General features: G+C 49.4%; 2 protein-coding genes and 1 pseudogene across 2 annotated transcripts; all 3 read left to right on the forward strand.

Annotated features, from left to right (window-relative positions):
* Positions 1–1,300: 1,300 nt before the first annotated feature.
* On the forward strand, positions 1,301–3,099 carry LOC139835479 (uncharacterized; annotated as a pseudogene).
* A 137-nt stretch (positions 3,100–3,236) lies between these two features.
* On the forward strand, positions 3,237–3,933 carry LOC139835480 (UDP-glycosyltransferase 85A1-like). The gene has a single exon (XM_071825335.1). The coding sequence runs from the start codon at positions 3,349–3,351 to the stop codon at positions 3,931–3,933; it is 585 nt and encodes a 194-aa protein (XP_071681436.1). The 5' UTR covers positions 3,237–3,348.
* Positions 3,934–12,442: 8,509 nt separating this feature from the next.
* On the forward strand, positions 12,443–13,336 carry LOC127328554 (UDP-glycosyltransferase 85A8-like). The gene has a single exon (XM_051355148.1). The coding sequence runs from the start codon at positions 12,443–12,445 to the stop codon at positions 13,334–13,336; it is 894 nt and encodes a 297-aa protein (XP_051211108.1).
* The last annotated feature ends 2,770 nt before the right edge of the window (positions 13,337–16,106 follow it).

A 16,106-nucleotide genomic window follows, 5' to 3' on the forward strand; every position in this document is an offset into this window, starting at 1 on the left:
AGTTGATTAATGGTGCTTTCTTAGATTTTTTTTTTCTCCGCCCATATTAAGCCCATCTAGATTTGAGGTAAGCTACAAAATATTCTGTGTATGCTCATACGGGCCTATATCATTGAACTGTCGGGTTCGTCGAGATATGTTTTCATCGATTGGAGGTTACCACTGTCCCAATGCTTTGTTTGCTGCAAGCACTGCATCAATTTTACACAATGTTTACTATCGTGTATGGAAAGAAGATCAAGAAATCATCTTGCAACACTAGAAAAAACTCCTTGATGGTACACTTCCATAATCTTGTTTTTCAATGCATCTTCTTATATTGTGTAATACTTTTGTGCTGGTTTTACCTCTGAATAATCAAAATATCCTGATGTTTGCAGGTTAGTCTTGATTATGCAGTTACTTGGGTTTTAGTGTTGGCCATTGGAGGTCCATGAACAGTTGAAGAAAGGAGAATTGGTGAGCATAACTTTTCAAATCCTTTGCTTTAATCTTGCATGGAACTAAGAATACTATTACAGAACAATATGGTGATAACTGATTGTTTTCTATGTTGCCAAACCCTGAATCATAACCATGAGTATTGATTTCAGTCCTTTTCTTTTGATCTATATCAAGGTATTTGATGGAAACCATTGTGAAATTTGATATGATTTATATTTGTTACATGTGATGCCAACTTTGGTAATTGTGCTCACAAATCCCAAACCTCGATACAGTGGGGTGAACAAAAAGCCACCATACTTCCTGAAATCTTAAAAGTTAGGATCCCTGTTCACATGAAATGTTTCATGCCATGAATCTGATAAGTGTATTATAAGTAGACATGATCTCCTCAGAGCACATTGTGTTATGCACTTACTATTGTCAAATCAATCAGATGATACTTTGTTTCTTCCTGTTAGTTGTATGGAATATCTGTGTGCCTGAATATCATCCTTGAAAGTAACAATGAACTTTTTTCGGTACTCGATTACGCCATCAAGCTAACTTATTTATCTTTGCTCGGTGTCAACATGCAGTATTTGTGATGCTGGAGAAGTGGTTGGGAAGGACGTGGTGTGAACATCATCGACCGGTCTTGTGTCTCACAAGTAACTTGTTATTCTACCGCGGTTTTCTACTCCTCCTTGGATCACAGTTCCGAAAATTTTCCCCTTACACCTTGCTTCTTCTCCTAAAGGTACGAAGTGAAAGCTCTTGCAGGGACGAACGAAGGGCTCGCCGTTACAGGCCATGAGATGGGGATGGCGTGGGCTGTATTCAAGATCTGGCAGGCCGTCTACCCGAAGAGAAGCCCATGGCGCTTCCCAAGTTCAACATCAAGCCTGCGGCCGCTTACTTCATGGCGCTGGAAACAAAGAGCAACCTCAGTGTATTGTCCTTTTCTTCTGATGTTGTAAATGTTTGTGTCGGAAATTGCACATCCTTATTGTTGGTTTGGTTGTGTGTTGGTGCGGTGGTTGATGAAATGTATTAGGCTTCCTTTTAATGCTATTATAGTGTTGACGTTGAACATTCTTGTGGCTCTTTGATTGGACCGCTAAGGACCAGTGAGGAGGCGCCCCATGGGGCACCCCAACCACTAGTGTTGATAAATTGGGAAGAGTATGTGAGAGGTTCCTTGGAGTAGTTCATGTGTCGGATACAACTTCATTGTCACTTAAGGTTGCAATTATATCCTTGCTAAAGGATAATCATTTGACTCCCACTCAAATTCGTGGGCAAGGATATGATGGGGCTAGCAACATGAAGGGAGAGATTAAGGGCTTGAAAACATTGATTATGCAAGAGTCACAATCCGCTTATTATATCCATTGCTTTGCACATCAACTTCAATTGGTTCTTATTGCAAAATGAAGCATGTGTTTGGTTTTTTGATCATGTTTCTTACTTGTTCAATATTATTGGAGTTTCTTGCAAACGTCATGACATGCTTCGAGATGTTAGAGCTCAGAAAGTTTATGAAACACTTGAAATGGGTGAAATTGAAAGTGGAAGTGGATTGAATCAAGAAATGGGTTTATCTAGACCCGGTGATACTAGGTGGGGTTCTCATTTTAAAACCATCCTACACATTGTTGATATGTACTCCACAATCCTTGAAGTGCTTGTAAGGATTGGAAAGGATCCTTCTCAAAAGAGTGAGTGGTCAAGAATACGTGGAATTGCTGCCGCCTTTGAATCATTTGACTTTGTTTTCAATCTTCACTTGATGCTTGTTATTCTTGGATACACAAATGACTTTTCTATATCTCTGCAAAAGAAGGATCAAGATATTCTTAATGCAATGGATCTTGTTAGATTGGCAAAGGATCAAATGCAACGTATGAGGTCTAATGGATGGGAAGGATTTCTCGCAAAGGTGACATTGTTTTGCAACAAACATGGCATTGGAGTTCCTTCACCGGAGGACAATTACGTGGCTCATGGTAGATCACATCGGTATTATGAAATACAAACAAATGATGATCGGTATAGAAGAGAAGTGTATCTTGGTGTCGTTGATCAAATTATTCAAGAGCTTGATAATCGGTTTGATGAGGTTAACATGGAGTTGCTTATTTGCATGTCGGCTTTGAATCCCCTCAATTCATTTGCTTCTTATGATGCACAAAAGGTAATGAAACTTGCAAGCTTCTACCCCAATGAATTTCCAAGCTTGTCTTTGATAAGGCTTGAATTCCAACTTGATACCTTTATCAATGATATGAGAAGGGATGATAGGTTCAAATGTGTAAATCATCTTGGTGAGCTCTCTATTAAGCTTGTTGAAACAAACAAGCATGTTGTTTATGATCTAGTCTACTTACTTCTCAAGTTGATATTGCTCTTACCGGTGGCGACAGCGAATGTTGAAAGAGCATTTTCTTCAATGAGTCTAGTGAAAAACAAGTTGAGAAATAGTATGGGTGATGACCTCTTGAACTATTGCTTGGTGACATTTATTGAGCAAGATGTGTTCTTGAAAGTAAGTGAAGATGACATAGTTGAAACCTTCATGGGAATGAAAGAACGTAGGTTTGCCAAATCCTAGTGATGTAATTTTCTATATTTCATTTCATAATGTAAGACTTGGTTAATGTTTTGAGCTATTTGTATTGGAATCATGTAAAACTGAAACCCATGTGTTGATCTACAATGTTGTGTATCACATTAGCTATATATTAGCTATATATGCTATTGATTTGGCAAATCTTCATAGCACATGGGGTAGTGCGAACTTTTTTTTTTTGAAGGTTTGCACACCCTCCAATTCTTTCCTGGGTCCTATCGACGACCCACACACACAGGCCTACGCTACACCTGACCGAACCAAAGCATAGGAGAGCAAGCAAGACCATAGAGATGGCGCCCTCGTCGCAGCCGGCGACCACAACGCCGCACGTCCTGCTGATTCCCTACCCGGCGCAGGGCCACGTGAACCCGTTCCTTCGGCTGGCCAAGGCCCTGCACGCGCGTGGCTTCTACGTCACCTTCGTCCACACCGAGCACAACCACGGCCGCCTCCTCCGGTCCCGCGGGCCCGGCGCCGTCGTGGGCGCCGCCGCCGACGGCCTCCGGTTCGAGACGATCCCCGACGGGCTCCCTCGTGCCGAGCTCGACGCCACGCAGGACATCTGGGCGCTCTGCGAGGCCACGCGGCGGGCGTGCCCAGGCCACGTCAGGGAGCTCGTCCAGCGGCTCGGCCGCACGGAGGGCGTCCCGCCGGTAACCTGCGTCGTTGCCGACGGCGCCATGGGGTTCGCCGTGCACGTGGCCAAGGAGATGGGGCTCTCCGCCTACCTCTTCTTCACCCCCAGCGCGTGCGGATTCTTGGGCTACCTCAACTTCGATCAGCTCTTGATGCACCTGTTAACATTCTTGACCGCCTGCTCAGAGCATATATCCTCTCTTTCTTCGCCACTATCTTCTGATAACAGTGCCATCTAAGTCAGATTGTTTGCTTCAGGTCAAGAAACATATAAATGCATAAGATGATAACATATTGTATTTCACACCCAAAACAAAGACATGCGTAAAATAATGGCAAGTGTGCTGAAAGGTATCTACTTTGAACGTGCTAGCCAGCTGATTGCCGATTCTTTAGTTGACGAGACTAGTTTTATACTTCATCTTCATACTTGAAGGTCTCTCTTGGTGTTGATGTCATCGAAGAAGTCGGCGAAGTAGAGGCCACCTTCACAACCTTCTCCCTTCTATCTTTATCCAAAGTCAGGTAGGGCGGTTCGCTTGAGTTGCTCAACCGTCCCTTTGCCCGGTGCTCATGACGCGCTACGGAACCTCCACCGTGCTAGCGGCATAGGAGCCTACTCAGCGTCAGCGGCTTCGTGCCGCACTGGAGTGATCCAATATGTGGTTCCGCACGTTCCACCACTTCTTCGTTCATTTCCAATACTGATCGTGAAACACCATGAGCGGCAGGATGTTCAGGTCCGGAATTCGAAGTGAAATTCTTGATTCGCCACACAAGCTTGCGTGTGGGTGATATTAATGTCGCTCGACGGAAATCTTAGCTCATCACCCAAAATAGTCATACAACTTACGTCGTGGTTTGGCTCGTTGTAGTTTGGCTCGGTGCAGTGTCGCTGAGGATAGCTAGATTGGCTCGGTGATCGCTCGGCGCGGGATGTTTGTACTCTCGTCATCGATGCTGTCGTCACGCGGAACGATGTATATATGGCCACATGCCCACATGCATGTTGTCCATGAAGTTCCACGTGTGCGTGCCATGGCGTCCACCTCGTGATGCGCGTGCGCGCGTGGTTGATGTAGTAGTCGCGACAGGCGCTGCTCCCAGTCGTCCAGATCGGTATGTACTGGATGAGAAAGACGCACATGCATGGAGGACTTGCAGCCTTGGACGATCGCGGACTGAAATCTCAGTGTAGATGAGAAGCGTGACCCAGCTTGCTTCTCCTGCATGCAACACAAAAACAAATCGTGGATGCTCATGGGCTAGTGCAGGCACACAGTAGAAGATGGCCCAGCCTGAAGTTGCGCGTGGATCTTCCGAGCTTTTTTTATGGGCATCTCCAGCGATGCGACGTATTTTAGCGTCTGCGTGTGTCCGTTTGCGTCGGTCGAAATGGTCGAAATCGACCGCGTGTCCGTTTGCGTCGGGTGGCTCCAGCGGCACGGCGGATTTTTTTGGCCGAATTATTTTTTTAAGACATGAAACATATATAATTTACATAGTTAAAACATGAAAAAAAAAACCTAACGCCTACTGTCGAGCATGATGAGCTCCGGTATCACCCACGGCCAGTTGCCATCCGGGGGAGCGTACGCTGGGCGCGCCGGCGGTGCTGGAGGTGGAGGAGGCGCCCAGGGCTGCGGCGGTGGAGGCGCCCAGAGCTGCGGCTGTGGAGGCGGCGGAGGCGCCCAGAGGTATAGTTGTGGCGGCGGTGGAGGAGGCGCCCAGGGCTGCGGCTGTGGCGGCGATGGAGGCGCCCAGAGCTGCGGCTTTGGCGGCGGTGGAGGCGGTGCCCAGGGCTGCGGTTGTGGCGCCGCCGAGTCCTGCAGTGCCAGTCGAAGGTCTTCATCCTCCGACAGGCCCGGCGGCATGACGCCGGTGGCGTACCGGGGCAGCGGCGGCTGCACAGGCGCGTCGTTCTCGGAGACGAGGACGCCGAGCTTCGCCATCTCGTCGTCCATCATGTTCTCCGGGAACTCGAAATTGCGGCCCTCCGCCACGGCCTGCTGACATTCGTGGAAGACGGCCGCGACGTAGTCGTCGCTGTCATCCTTCACCTCCTCGTTATGGTACGCGAGCGCCTCGATGTAGTCGTCCTCATCGTCGTACGCGGCGTAGGCGTCGTCATCGTGGTCGTCGTCGTCGTTGTGCTGCGCGTGCGTTGCCGCCTGCTGACGACGCCTCGGCGCCTCCTGTCGTCGTGGACGAGTCGGCGATGCAGACCCGAAGGGAAAATCCCTGTCGCCCATGAAGCCCGCCCTTCTTCTCTTATCCGTCTCGGTCGACAGATATGTACGCCAGCTGCCGGAGTCGATGGCGTATGCCGGATCGTCGCAAAGGTCCGGCGGCAGGTACCGCCTTCTTCGTCGGATCTCCGCGGTCCGATCAGGCTCGCGTGCAGGGATGGGCACCCGGCGGCAGCTGAGCCGCCAGCCGCCAGGCAGTTGCACGCCGGCCCAGCGCTCGCACGGCATCCATTTGTCGTGCATGAGCCTCCCCAGCGTGACGGGGAGCGGCACCCTCTTGTAGCCGCTGCCAGAGGTCTCGAAGTCGTTCTTCTTCCCCATGGCGCTGCGGCGGTGGTGCTGCGAGTGGAGGTGTGGGGGAAGGAGGAATGCGGCCGGTGGTCTTTTAAGCGCGGCCGCGCGCGGGATACGATGGCATTGAAGGCGGCGCAGAAGCCCAGCCGCCGTCCGCCAGTGCGCGTGCAGAACAGGCAGCCGCACCATTGATGGTGAAGGCTGCGGCGCAGACGCGGAAGCGAAGCGCTGACCGCCGAAGCGATACCCTCGATGCAGGCTCGCTGCCAGGCGGGCCCGATGGAGAAGCGAGCGGACACTTTGCGCGTCCGCCGAGCGTCCGCAGAGATGCAAACCTGGCGCATATTTGGGCCAGGTTTGCGTCTCCGTGGATGGCCCGGTCACTTTGCGTCGCCCCACTAGAGGTGGTGCCAGACGCATTTCCGGTCACGGCGGACGAAAACGGTCGCTCATCGTCCGTTTGCGTTGCGCCGCTGGAGATGCCCTAACAGGGGTAGGTTCCAGAGGAACCTAGAAGCATTAATTCAGCGGTGGAGCCACAATTACATGGAGGACTACCAAGAAAAGGAAAAGCACAAACCAGTCCAAACTCTTTGCACAAAGGATCCTAACAGATAAATTACAAAAGCAATCGGATCCGGTCCCAGAACCACTGCTTCTTCGCATGGCAGCGCAGCCGAGCTGATCACCGCCGGGGACTATGCCACTTGGGGTGAGCCGCCGGGAGCCTACTGCGCTGATGCAGAGGGGCCTCCGCCTTGGCAAGTAAGCCTGGAGGCAGTTGTTGACTTGCAATCGGCGGCCGGGAAGAAACATCACCGACGAAGAGGGTGGGAGCGGTCGCCCGTCGACCTTGTTGAGCGACGACCAAGATAGGGTCGCCGTGGATGTGCTCCTGGGAGCAGCTTCATTACTCACGTGTTGCTTGTGTGGCCACCCTCTGGCCGGGGCAGGAAACTTCTCTTTTACCTCATCACCATGACGAGCGAACAAGATAAGCCTCCATCTCCCACCTTGGGCACCCGAAGCCAAGGATAATGGCCGTTTATTTGTGGAGGATCTAGCCACCCACCTCCCACACGCCTTCGGCTCCAACCGGAGGAGCAGTGAGTCGAGGAGGAAGATTGCCAAAAGGCTGCAGATCTCGGCCAAGAGATTGAGCCGCCACCTCTCGGCATCGTGCTAGACAACGTCATCGCACCAGAACCTAGCATAAGACCTAACACTACTATGTTACACCTACTACATCGTCTCTCCTTTTCCACCTCCGGCCGGCTATTCCGACGGGAAGGGCTCAGGATCGATCCGGCCTCTCACAGGGCGGTCGCAGAAGAGAGCGGTGGAGGTGGGAGGACAAGTATCGGAAAACGGCTTGCTGGAATCATCTTCCAAGCCTTTAGAAGGAGATGCGCCGTGAATTCTGAGGATTGGAATGTGCCTTCACGGTCCTCCGATGTCATGTGCGGGTGTCCCCGCCTCCCAGGTGGCTAGGTCATGCCAGTGTGCCGTAGGCGCATCGCCAGGTCGCTGCACGAGGTGGGGGTGTCCCACATATCGTAGAGTTGAGGGAGTAATAGTGCAGGCATTAGATCGTTGATGTAGAACTTTGCACGCATGGCCTGCCAGATCTGATCATCTTGGAGTGCTAGAACGACTCGGCGCCATATCTGATCATCTTGGAGTGCTAGAACGACTCGGCGGTGACGGATCGTTCAGTGGTGTTGATCTTCCCTTCGCCACGCGACCTTGGTGTGTGCATGTGCATCTTATTTGCGCAGGGACATAAGGTCCGTGGAGATTTAGAGATTTATTTGGCTTAGTTGATCTAATAGAAAATTGGGAATTCTGAAATTGATCTAATCTACTAAACCAATCTGATCTTTGATTGAGACTGGGTGCCACCCAGGGGAGAGAAGATTAATCTCCCTAGAGGCGGCGCGATGCTGAAGTGGTGGAAGAACCTAGGATCGGTGTGCTAAGACTACCCTCTCTGATACCATGCAATTTTGTGTGTGTTGGAACCGATGGTTGTTCTCCCATCGGTTACATGTTTATATATATGAAAAGGTGCAACGGTATCATGGATGGTTTTGATAAGGGGGACACCATGATCACTGTGATTGATTCATTCATGATGTGATCGGTGTGGTTAACTCATTGCCTTCTTTACCGAATTGTGTCTTATATGATTGACACAATCCGTACACATTTATTCATCAAGGATACTTTCCTAACACATGAACAACCCCGTTGGCCCTCACACAGGCTTCCAAATGCACCCTTAGAGTGTGCACTTAGTGTTACACATTTGTTACCAATTAATTAACCGACAAAAACATTCCAATCAAAATTGACTTTAGGATGCAAATGCTACATGCCAGCAAAAAATCCTAACATTTTGTAATATCGCCATAAATTTCACCAAAGTGAAGATATATTATACCCATTATGCGCCATGGCGCCAAGAAAATCGTTTAACAAGATGGTTGAGATGCATGTCCATAATAAAGGACGGTAGACCGTACGATTACACACTATTTTAGGGGACATATCTATAGGTATATTTAGTTGCCCACATGCTTGGCATTCATTTTGTCAAGCTGAATCACTCAGAAAAATGGCTAAATGATACAGGCGTCATGCACTTCGATGAAATGCAAAACGTGTGGGTCCAAATGTACCCCTTAATAGATCCATGAGCCAAAAGAATACCACAGCAATCGCGTCGAAGCGAGGACAGCTTGTGATAGAAAAATGGAGAAACACGTACATGATAGAATAAGAGCTTATGCAAACACGATAAGGTTCATACGGTTCATACGAACGCAATAAGTTCCAGAGGTAGGCAATTTGTAACATTTTGTGATAGAAAAATATGATCAGCTGCAGAAGCCCATGATGTACCCAACCTTCTGAGGTGGGGCACCTTTCCTCGCTTGCCTGGCCGACTGGGTGGCAAACGACTCATCGGTGGTCCATGGTCTTCGCTCGGGAAGGGGTGATGTGTGTTTGTGGGTGTCACGAGGTGGGGCGACTCTAGCGATATGAATAGTGTGCATGAGAAGATTCCATATAAATAGGGGAGAGCCGTTGAGGAGGCCACTTGAAAGAATATCATGGCAGTAGAGATGTTAGAACAGGGTGTGAACATGACACAATCTTGTACGGAATGTCGCGTTTTATAGATACTCCTTCGCTTGAAAACACGTTGCAAGGTCCCAAGTGTGTCTCTAAGTCTCGTGCAATGTTGTGAGATGGTGGAAAAAGCTATACTCAAACCTATGTTCAAGGTGGACAATGATCGATACAACCCATCACCTAAAGCACCAACACATGGTACATGTGCGTCTGCCTTAAGGTAACAAACTGCGTGTCAACCAACTTGACGGGACTCCAAACGTAGAATGTTGCAGCAAGCAACATCTTCATCAGAAAAATGACTCGAGGGTTAATATTGAACACAAGAAAATTGCATTTATATCTATTCTCATCAAACAACCCACTCAAAACATAGAAACCCGCCCCGTTGTCTCCAACTCCATCATAGTATTTGTCACATACAACAGCTGTAAGAGGTTTATAAACAATAGTAATCAAGGTGTTTCATACTTTTGGATTAACTAAAATGACAATTTTAAAAAACCACAAAAGTGAGGTGAAAGTCATTTCTTATGTTGGAAAATGGACGAAGGCTCATGTGTTCATTTGTGTAGAACGATAGAGAGAGGGATTGATGGAATATGATGGATGTTGTATTGAGTCTCTCGGTGCGAGTATATATAGAATACAAGACTTGGAGGCTAAGATAGCTCTCCTAAAAATATGGTAGGTAGAGAGTATAAATCCTAGACTACCTAATATACCTATACCAAATATATCTCTAACAATTTGACCCCTCTATCTCTCTCAAACCATATGGCACAAAGTAATTAAGCTGACAAGTTATAGCACATGCAAGTTTTATGTTTGTTTAGAATTGATACACATTCATATGGGTATAATATTAAGATGACAACACATCCTAGCTACTAGTAGTATATGTGTGAGGGAAACACCAAGGAACACCTACAATAAAGTAATAAAAATAGTATTTCTTTTAGATAAATGGCATGATATTGAAAGTTCTCATGTGCTTGTTGTATATATGAAACAAGACCCGTCGCTGAACAACACAACATACGCATCTCATTTATCCCAAGTGAGGTAGAACAAAAAAGTAAAACACCATAGTTGTTCCAAAAACACTTATACTGACACACCACAAGTTCTTCTCCAACTAATACTGATGTTTACTCACACATGGCCTAACTTACAAGTTTGATTAGAACAAGCATACAAGAACTTGGTAATATGATGCATCATGTTGGCGATCTATTTCTCGGCTTTGTTGTTTCGCCTCGTACCACCATCTTTGTTGCTATAAAAACCGAAGAAGGTATATGTAGATGGTTTTAGGTCAAGACATACCCGAAGTTGCAAGATTCGACAAGATCATATGATCAAGTGGGAGTGGACCACACCATGACGCGCCGTGGTAGAGCAGACACGTCGTGGACCCTATGACTCCCCTCTTTTGTCTCATGCACTCCATCTTCGGCTATTTCTACCGTTAGATGCTAAAATAATAAAATTTCATGGGAAATCCCAAAAATACTTAAAACAGTAGGGAAATAGCACAAATGATGCAAATAATATGAATATTGACTTGATAAACTTCAAAAATGCATAGATACATTTTCGACGTATCAGTGCCTAGCGGTGGCTCGCAACATCAACTTGTCGGTGGTTAGTCTCACGATATCATCGGGATAAGCACGCCTGAAACCAAGACAACGTCGAAAATGTATCTATGCATTTTTGAAGTTTATCAAGTTAATATTCATAGTATTTACATTCTATTTGGTACTTAAGGATCAAGGTCCGTGTACAAGTGGCGTGCTCGCACACAACATCACTGTGGCCCACACATTGACCAAGGATTTTGGGAGGGACAGCGAAAACACATCTCATATGTCATCATTTGGGCACAACCCATCGTAATACAAAAGCATAGTGATGAGCGTGCTCCGGCGGATTTGTGGATTTCATCCACTGCCCCCCCGCGCCACACGTCGGATGTCATGAAATCGCAACATTTTATTTCACGATGGGTCAAAACTGTACCAAAATCATGGAAAATTTTCAAAACAACTATGTAAAAAAAATATAAGTACGCAGCCGAATGCTGGCTATACCCGGGAAGTACATATTTCGGCCTAAAGCGACAACCGACGCTTGCCCATTCATGTTTTTCGATAAAGGGAATATATTAATATCAAGAAGATACCAATTACACTCAGCCTCTGCAACAACGCACCACCCTAATGGCACTACGGATTCATGTAAAACTATTGCTGAGTAGGCATGAACATGGGACAATCGTCGGCTGACGAGGCATACAGGGCGTTCACAAGGTAGCAGGAATATGTGACAATAGCCATGTGGGCATGCCCACCAGACGGTTGCTCGACGAGGATGAACATACAACCATGACCGCCACATGATCACCGCGTGGTGACTATGCGGAGCATTCCACTCCTTCACATGTGTTGGCTTGCCACGTGGGCAGACATCTTCGCGTAGTATCCATTCTCCATGGGTATCATTTTGCTTGTTTATCTGTTTTGCAATACTTGAAACTTATATTAGACACGCTCCGTAGACTAATTAAATTTCGTTTCATTGGGTTTATTTTGAATCATAATGTTTTATTTTGGGGAATTTAGGTTTTGAATTTTGTTAATTTTGGATTCTTCTAATCATCGACATAAAAAACACTGGTTAAAACTTAATGTTATTTTGATAATTACTCTGAAATAGGCCCTTTAAATTTTAGAATGAGAATTAAATAGGTGGATTAGTGGATGGGAGAGTGTGATGGATTTGAGAGCATTGTACCATATGTATGAATAATGACATAAGAGCTTGCATATCCATATCTCAAAGCAAACAAAAGATTTATGATAAATTAAAATACATACATGTTCACTTCCTCCACTCGACATATATGAAACGTGGATGCAATAGTCCGCTAAAGATTCGTATTGTATGCGTTCTCATTTGCACTGTTATGTAACTGGAACTGATTCAAACGAACGATGCACACGCAGACGAGAGTTGCTTCACCAACGGGTACCTAGACACGCCCCTGGACTGGATCGCCGGCATGATCAGCGACATCCGCCTCCGCGACCTCCCAACGTTCATCCGCACCACGGACGCTGACGACACAATGCTCACCATCAACATCAAGCGGTGCGAGCTGGACGCGCCCGCCGCCGACGGCATCCTCCTCAACACCTTCGACGACCTCGAGCGCGTCGCGTTGGATGCCATCCGCGCGCGCCTGCCAAACACCTTCACCATCGGCCCTCTAGGCCCGGAGGTGTCGCCGCCGTCTTACCTCCCGTCGATCACCTCGAGCCTGTGGAAGGAGGACGACCGATGCGTCGCGTGGCTGGACGCGCAGCCGGCGGACGGCTCCGTGGTGTACGTCAACTTCGGGAGCATCACCGTGGTGACGAGGGAGCAGATGGTGGAGTTCGCGCGCGGGCTAGCAGCCGCCGGCAGCCCGTTCCTGTGGGTCGTCCGCCCCGACATGGTTCGGGACGGCGTCGACATGTTGCCGGTGCCGGAGGGGTTCGCGGAGGAGGTTGCGGGGCGGGGGCTGATGGTGGGGTGGTGCGACCAGGAGGCGGTGCTGGGCCACCGCGCGACGGGTGGGTTCCTGAGCCACTGCGGTTGGAACTCGACGGTGGAGAGCCTGCGCGCCGGCGTGCCGATGCTGTGCTGGCCCTTCTTCTCGGAGCAGGTGACCAACTGCCGGTACGCGTGCGACGAGTGGGGTGTGGGCGTCCAGTTGTCGCGAGAAGCCGGCCAGGCAGAGGTGGAGGCCGCCTTGAGGGAGCTGATGGGCGACGGGGAGAAGGCGGCGGCAATGAGGAGGAAAGCGGCGGAGTGGAAGGAGAAGGCCGCGAGCGCGGTCGCGGCAGGCGGGTCGTCGCAACGAAACCTCGACAGGTTCGTCGACGAGGTCTTGCGCGCGCATAGTTCTAGCTAGTTAATATAACTCGTTGAATTAATCTTTGCCACTTTGATGCGCGTCGTATGCATCATCTGCGATGCTGAAACTGCAGTCGAGATCGATATATTCAGTCTATTCTCGTGGTGGCTTTCTGTATTTCCATTTCATGCCTCTCTAGACCACACATGTGTTATACGCGAACTTTGAGTCTTTGGACATGTTCAGAATTTCAGATCCGAAAGCAAGATTTCAGGAATATATGGCTATGAAGGTTGCAACGCCTATTTTCTACCCCAAGGCCCAATTAGTAACAGTGGTCCTTGTGAGGTCCATCTCTCTCTTTTTGCCTGGTCCAGCATGGAAAACCTGCTGAAGTTGGAACTATGGTACGGAGTACATTAATTCCCCTCTCACTCAAAACTTCTCTGGAGCAGATCATGTCCGTCTTGGTTGGTGACATCTTGAGTCAGGGTAGCAGTCTACGACCAAAGAGGGGCAGGGGGAACGCGGGGGGGGGGGGGGGGGGGCCTTAAACCGAACAAAACGGATACATTTGGTGTCCAAAATGAGTAAGGTGCTTTTAGACCCTCAACGCGACTACTTCTGAATGTGGCGAGGGAAATTTGCCTTTGGGCCCCTGCAACTCCCATGGTTTTTTCTGATCCTTATCACCCTTCGCGTCCAAGAACTAGCGGCCAAGAGAGCATCGCGCTACGGAGCCAGCGGGGTACGGTCGCCCAATATGTTTTGGATTATTCTTTTCTAAAATTAGCGACAACTTTGCTGAGTTCTCAGTTTAATTAGTTCGGAGTGTGAAAGGAATAAAATTAAAATGTACTCGTGGTACGGTGTTAATCATCGCCTCTTTGGTGCATGTCGTATGCAGCATCTGTTGTTTGTATGTACTCGTGATATGTGCGACCTTGGACGTTCCCCTCCCCGTCTACAGTACTACGGAGGCGATTTCTGGATCCCACCGAAGAACTCCACCTCGCCGGCGTGATTCGTTGGATCCCTCGATCTCCGTCGGCCGCCTCGGCGGCGGGAGGCCGGGGGATCCCCGTCTCGTGTCCTATTTATAGTGTAGGCGCTCTTTGGTTGCAGGTCGTCGGCGCTCTGGAGGTGGAGGCGTGGCGGCTGAAGTTTGCGGGCGGTGGATCTCCTCTCCGGCGTCGGCGTTCTGCGGAGCGTCGTCTTCGATCCACTGCCACCGATGCCCTCGCATCTCCGCGGAGGTGTTGTGGGCGTCTTCTCCATGGTCGGCTCCGAGGGCGGCGGAGCCTCCAAATCGAGATCAAGAAGAAGGAGATGCGGCATATCGGATCGTCCGCAGCGGCGCTCGATGGTGTAGGTCTTCCGGGACCGGCGCTCGGCGACTTCCCGCTCGCCTGGGGACTGCCTCCGATCCAAGGCTTTGAGGGAGGCAGCGGCGACGACGCGCCACCGACGGCAACGATGGGTCATCGACGCGGTCAACGTGCAGAAGGAAGGATCTGTAATTTTATGTTTGTTGGGGTCTTTTCTGCTTTGTTTCCGATGTAATGCTTATCCTTCTCCCGCAAAAAAAATTAAGTGACAATGTCCATGCTGAAACTGCAGTAGAGATTGACATATTCAGTCAAGTAGTTATTGTGCTAGCTTACTGTATTTCCACTTCATGCCTCTTGAAACCATCCACGAACTTTGAGTCTCTGAAAATGTCCAGAATTTCAGATGCAGATCAACAGTCAAAGTGTGCAAGATTTCAGGAATATATGGCTATGAAGGTTACAAGGCCATTTTTTACCTCAAGGCCCAAGCAGTGAGAGTGGGCCTTGTGAGACCCATCTCTCATTCGGCCTGGTCAAGCATGGAAATCCTGCCGGAGTTTGAATTCTGGTACTGTACATTCCTCTCTCAGTCAAAACTTCTCTGAAACAGACCATGTCTATGTTGAGTCACACTGTACCCCAAAATAATGATTGGTGACTGGCTCGCCAAGCTTTTCCGTCTTGAGTCGGGGTTGCAGCTTACCTTTGGTCATCTGATAGGTCAACCTGAGAAGGTAGCAGACTAGCAGTCTAGCTAGGAGAAGCATGCGCATGGAAGGCCATCTGGCCCTTGCTGTTTCGAAGAGATAAAGTTTACTGCACCATGGCAGTATGACACTACACACATTCCATTAGTCTTCGCCGGATCGATCACGCACTAACTAAAGTTACATGCTCATCCACGCGTGCATGCTTATATACACATATGTATGCACCAGGTACTAGTACTGACTACTGAGTGTAAGTGTAACTACCATGGATGGCGGATGGGGTATTGGTGTCGAGGCCGTTTGCCATCTCCAATGCGAGATCAGCTCGGTCGAGGTCACGGGCGCCCTCGGCTGCACCGGTGACGCTCGCGCGCTCTTCCTCCGGTGCCACGTCCCGGCGGGCGGTGGGAGGACGATCCAGGTCGACAGCCAAAGCGCCGAGGCCCACGTCGGCGACGTGGTCTCGTGGCGGGACGTGGCGTCGCTGACATGCGACGGCTCGGCCGCGTGCGTGCGAGAGCTCGTGGACACGAGGAGCGTGGTGTTCGAGATGCGTAGGAGGCGGAGGAAGATCATGGGGCGCACCGGCGGGTCGGTGCTGGTTGGCCGCGCCGAGGTGGCGTGGAGAGAGGTCGTGGCCGTGGACGCCGGAGATGCTGCGGTGGAGCGGCGAGTCGCACTTACAGTCCCCGCTCTGGGAGGCGGTTGGACGCTTGCGCCGGTGATGTCGGTGAGGATGAGCGTGCGCGTGTCGGAGACGGCCGCGCCCGTCCGCCGGAGCACTGG

Source organism: Lolium perenne, chromosome 2 (assembly GCF_019359855.2).
Source record: "Lolium perenne isolate Kyuss_39 chromosome 2, Kyuss_2.0, whole genome shotgun sequence".
Lineage (NCBI taxonomy): Eukaryota > Viridiplantae > Streptophyta > Magnoliopsida > Poales > Poaceae > Lolium > Lolium perenne.

Coding starts and splice junctions, on each gene's coding strand:
- LOC139835480 (XM_071825335.1), top strand. CDS start 3,349: ATGGCGCCCTCGTCGCAGCCGGCGACCACAACGCCGCACGTCCTGCTG.
- LOC127328554 (XM_051355148.1), top strand. CDS start 12,443: ATGATCAGCGACATCCGCCTCCGCGACCTCCCAACGTTCATCCGCACC.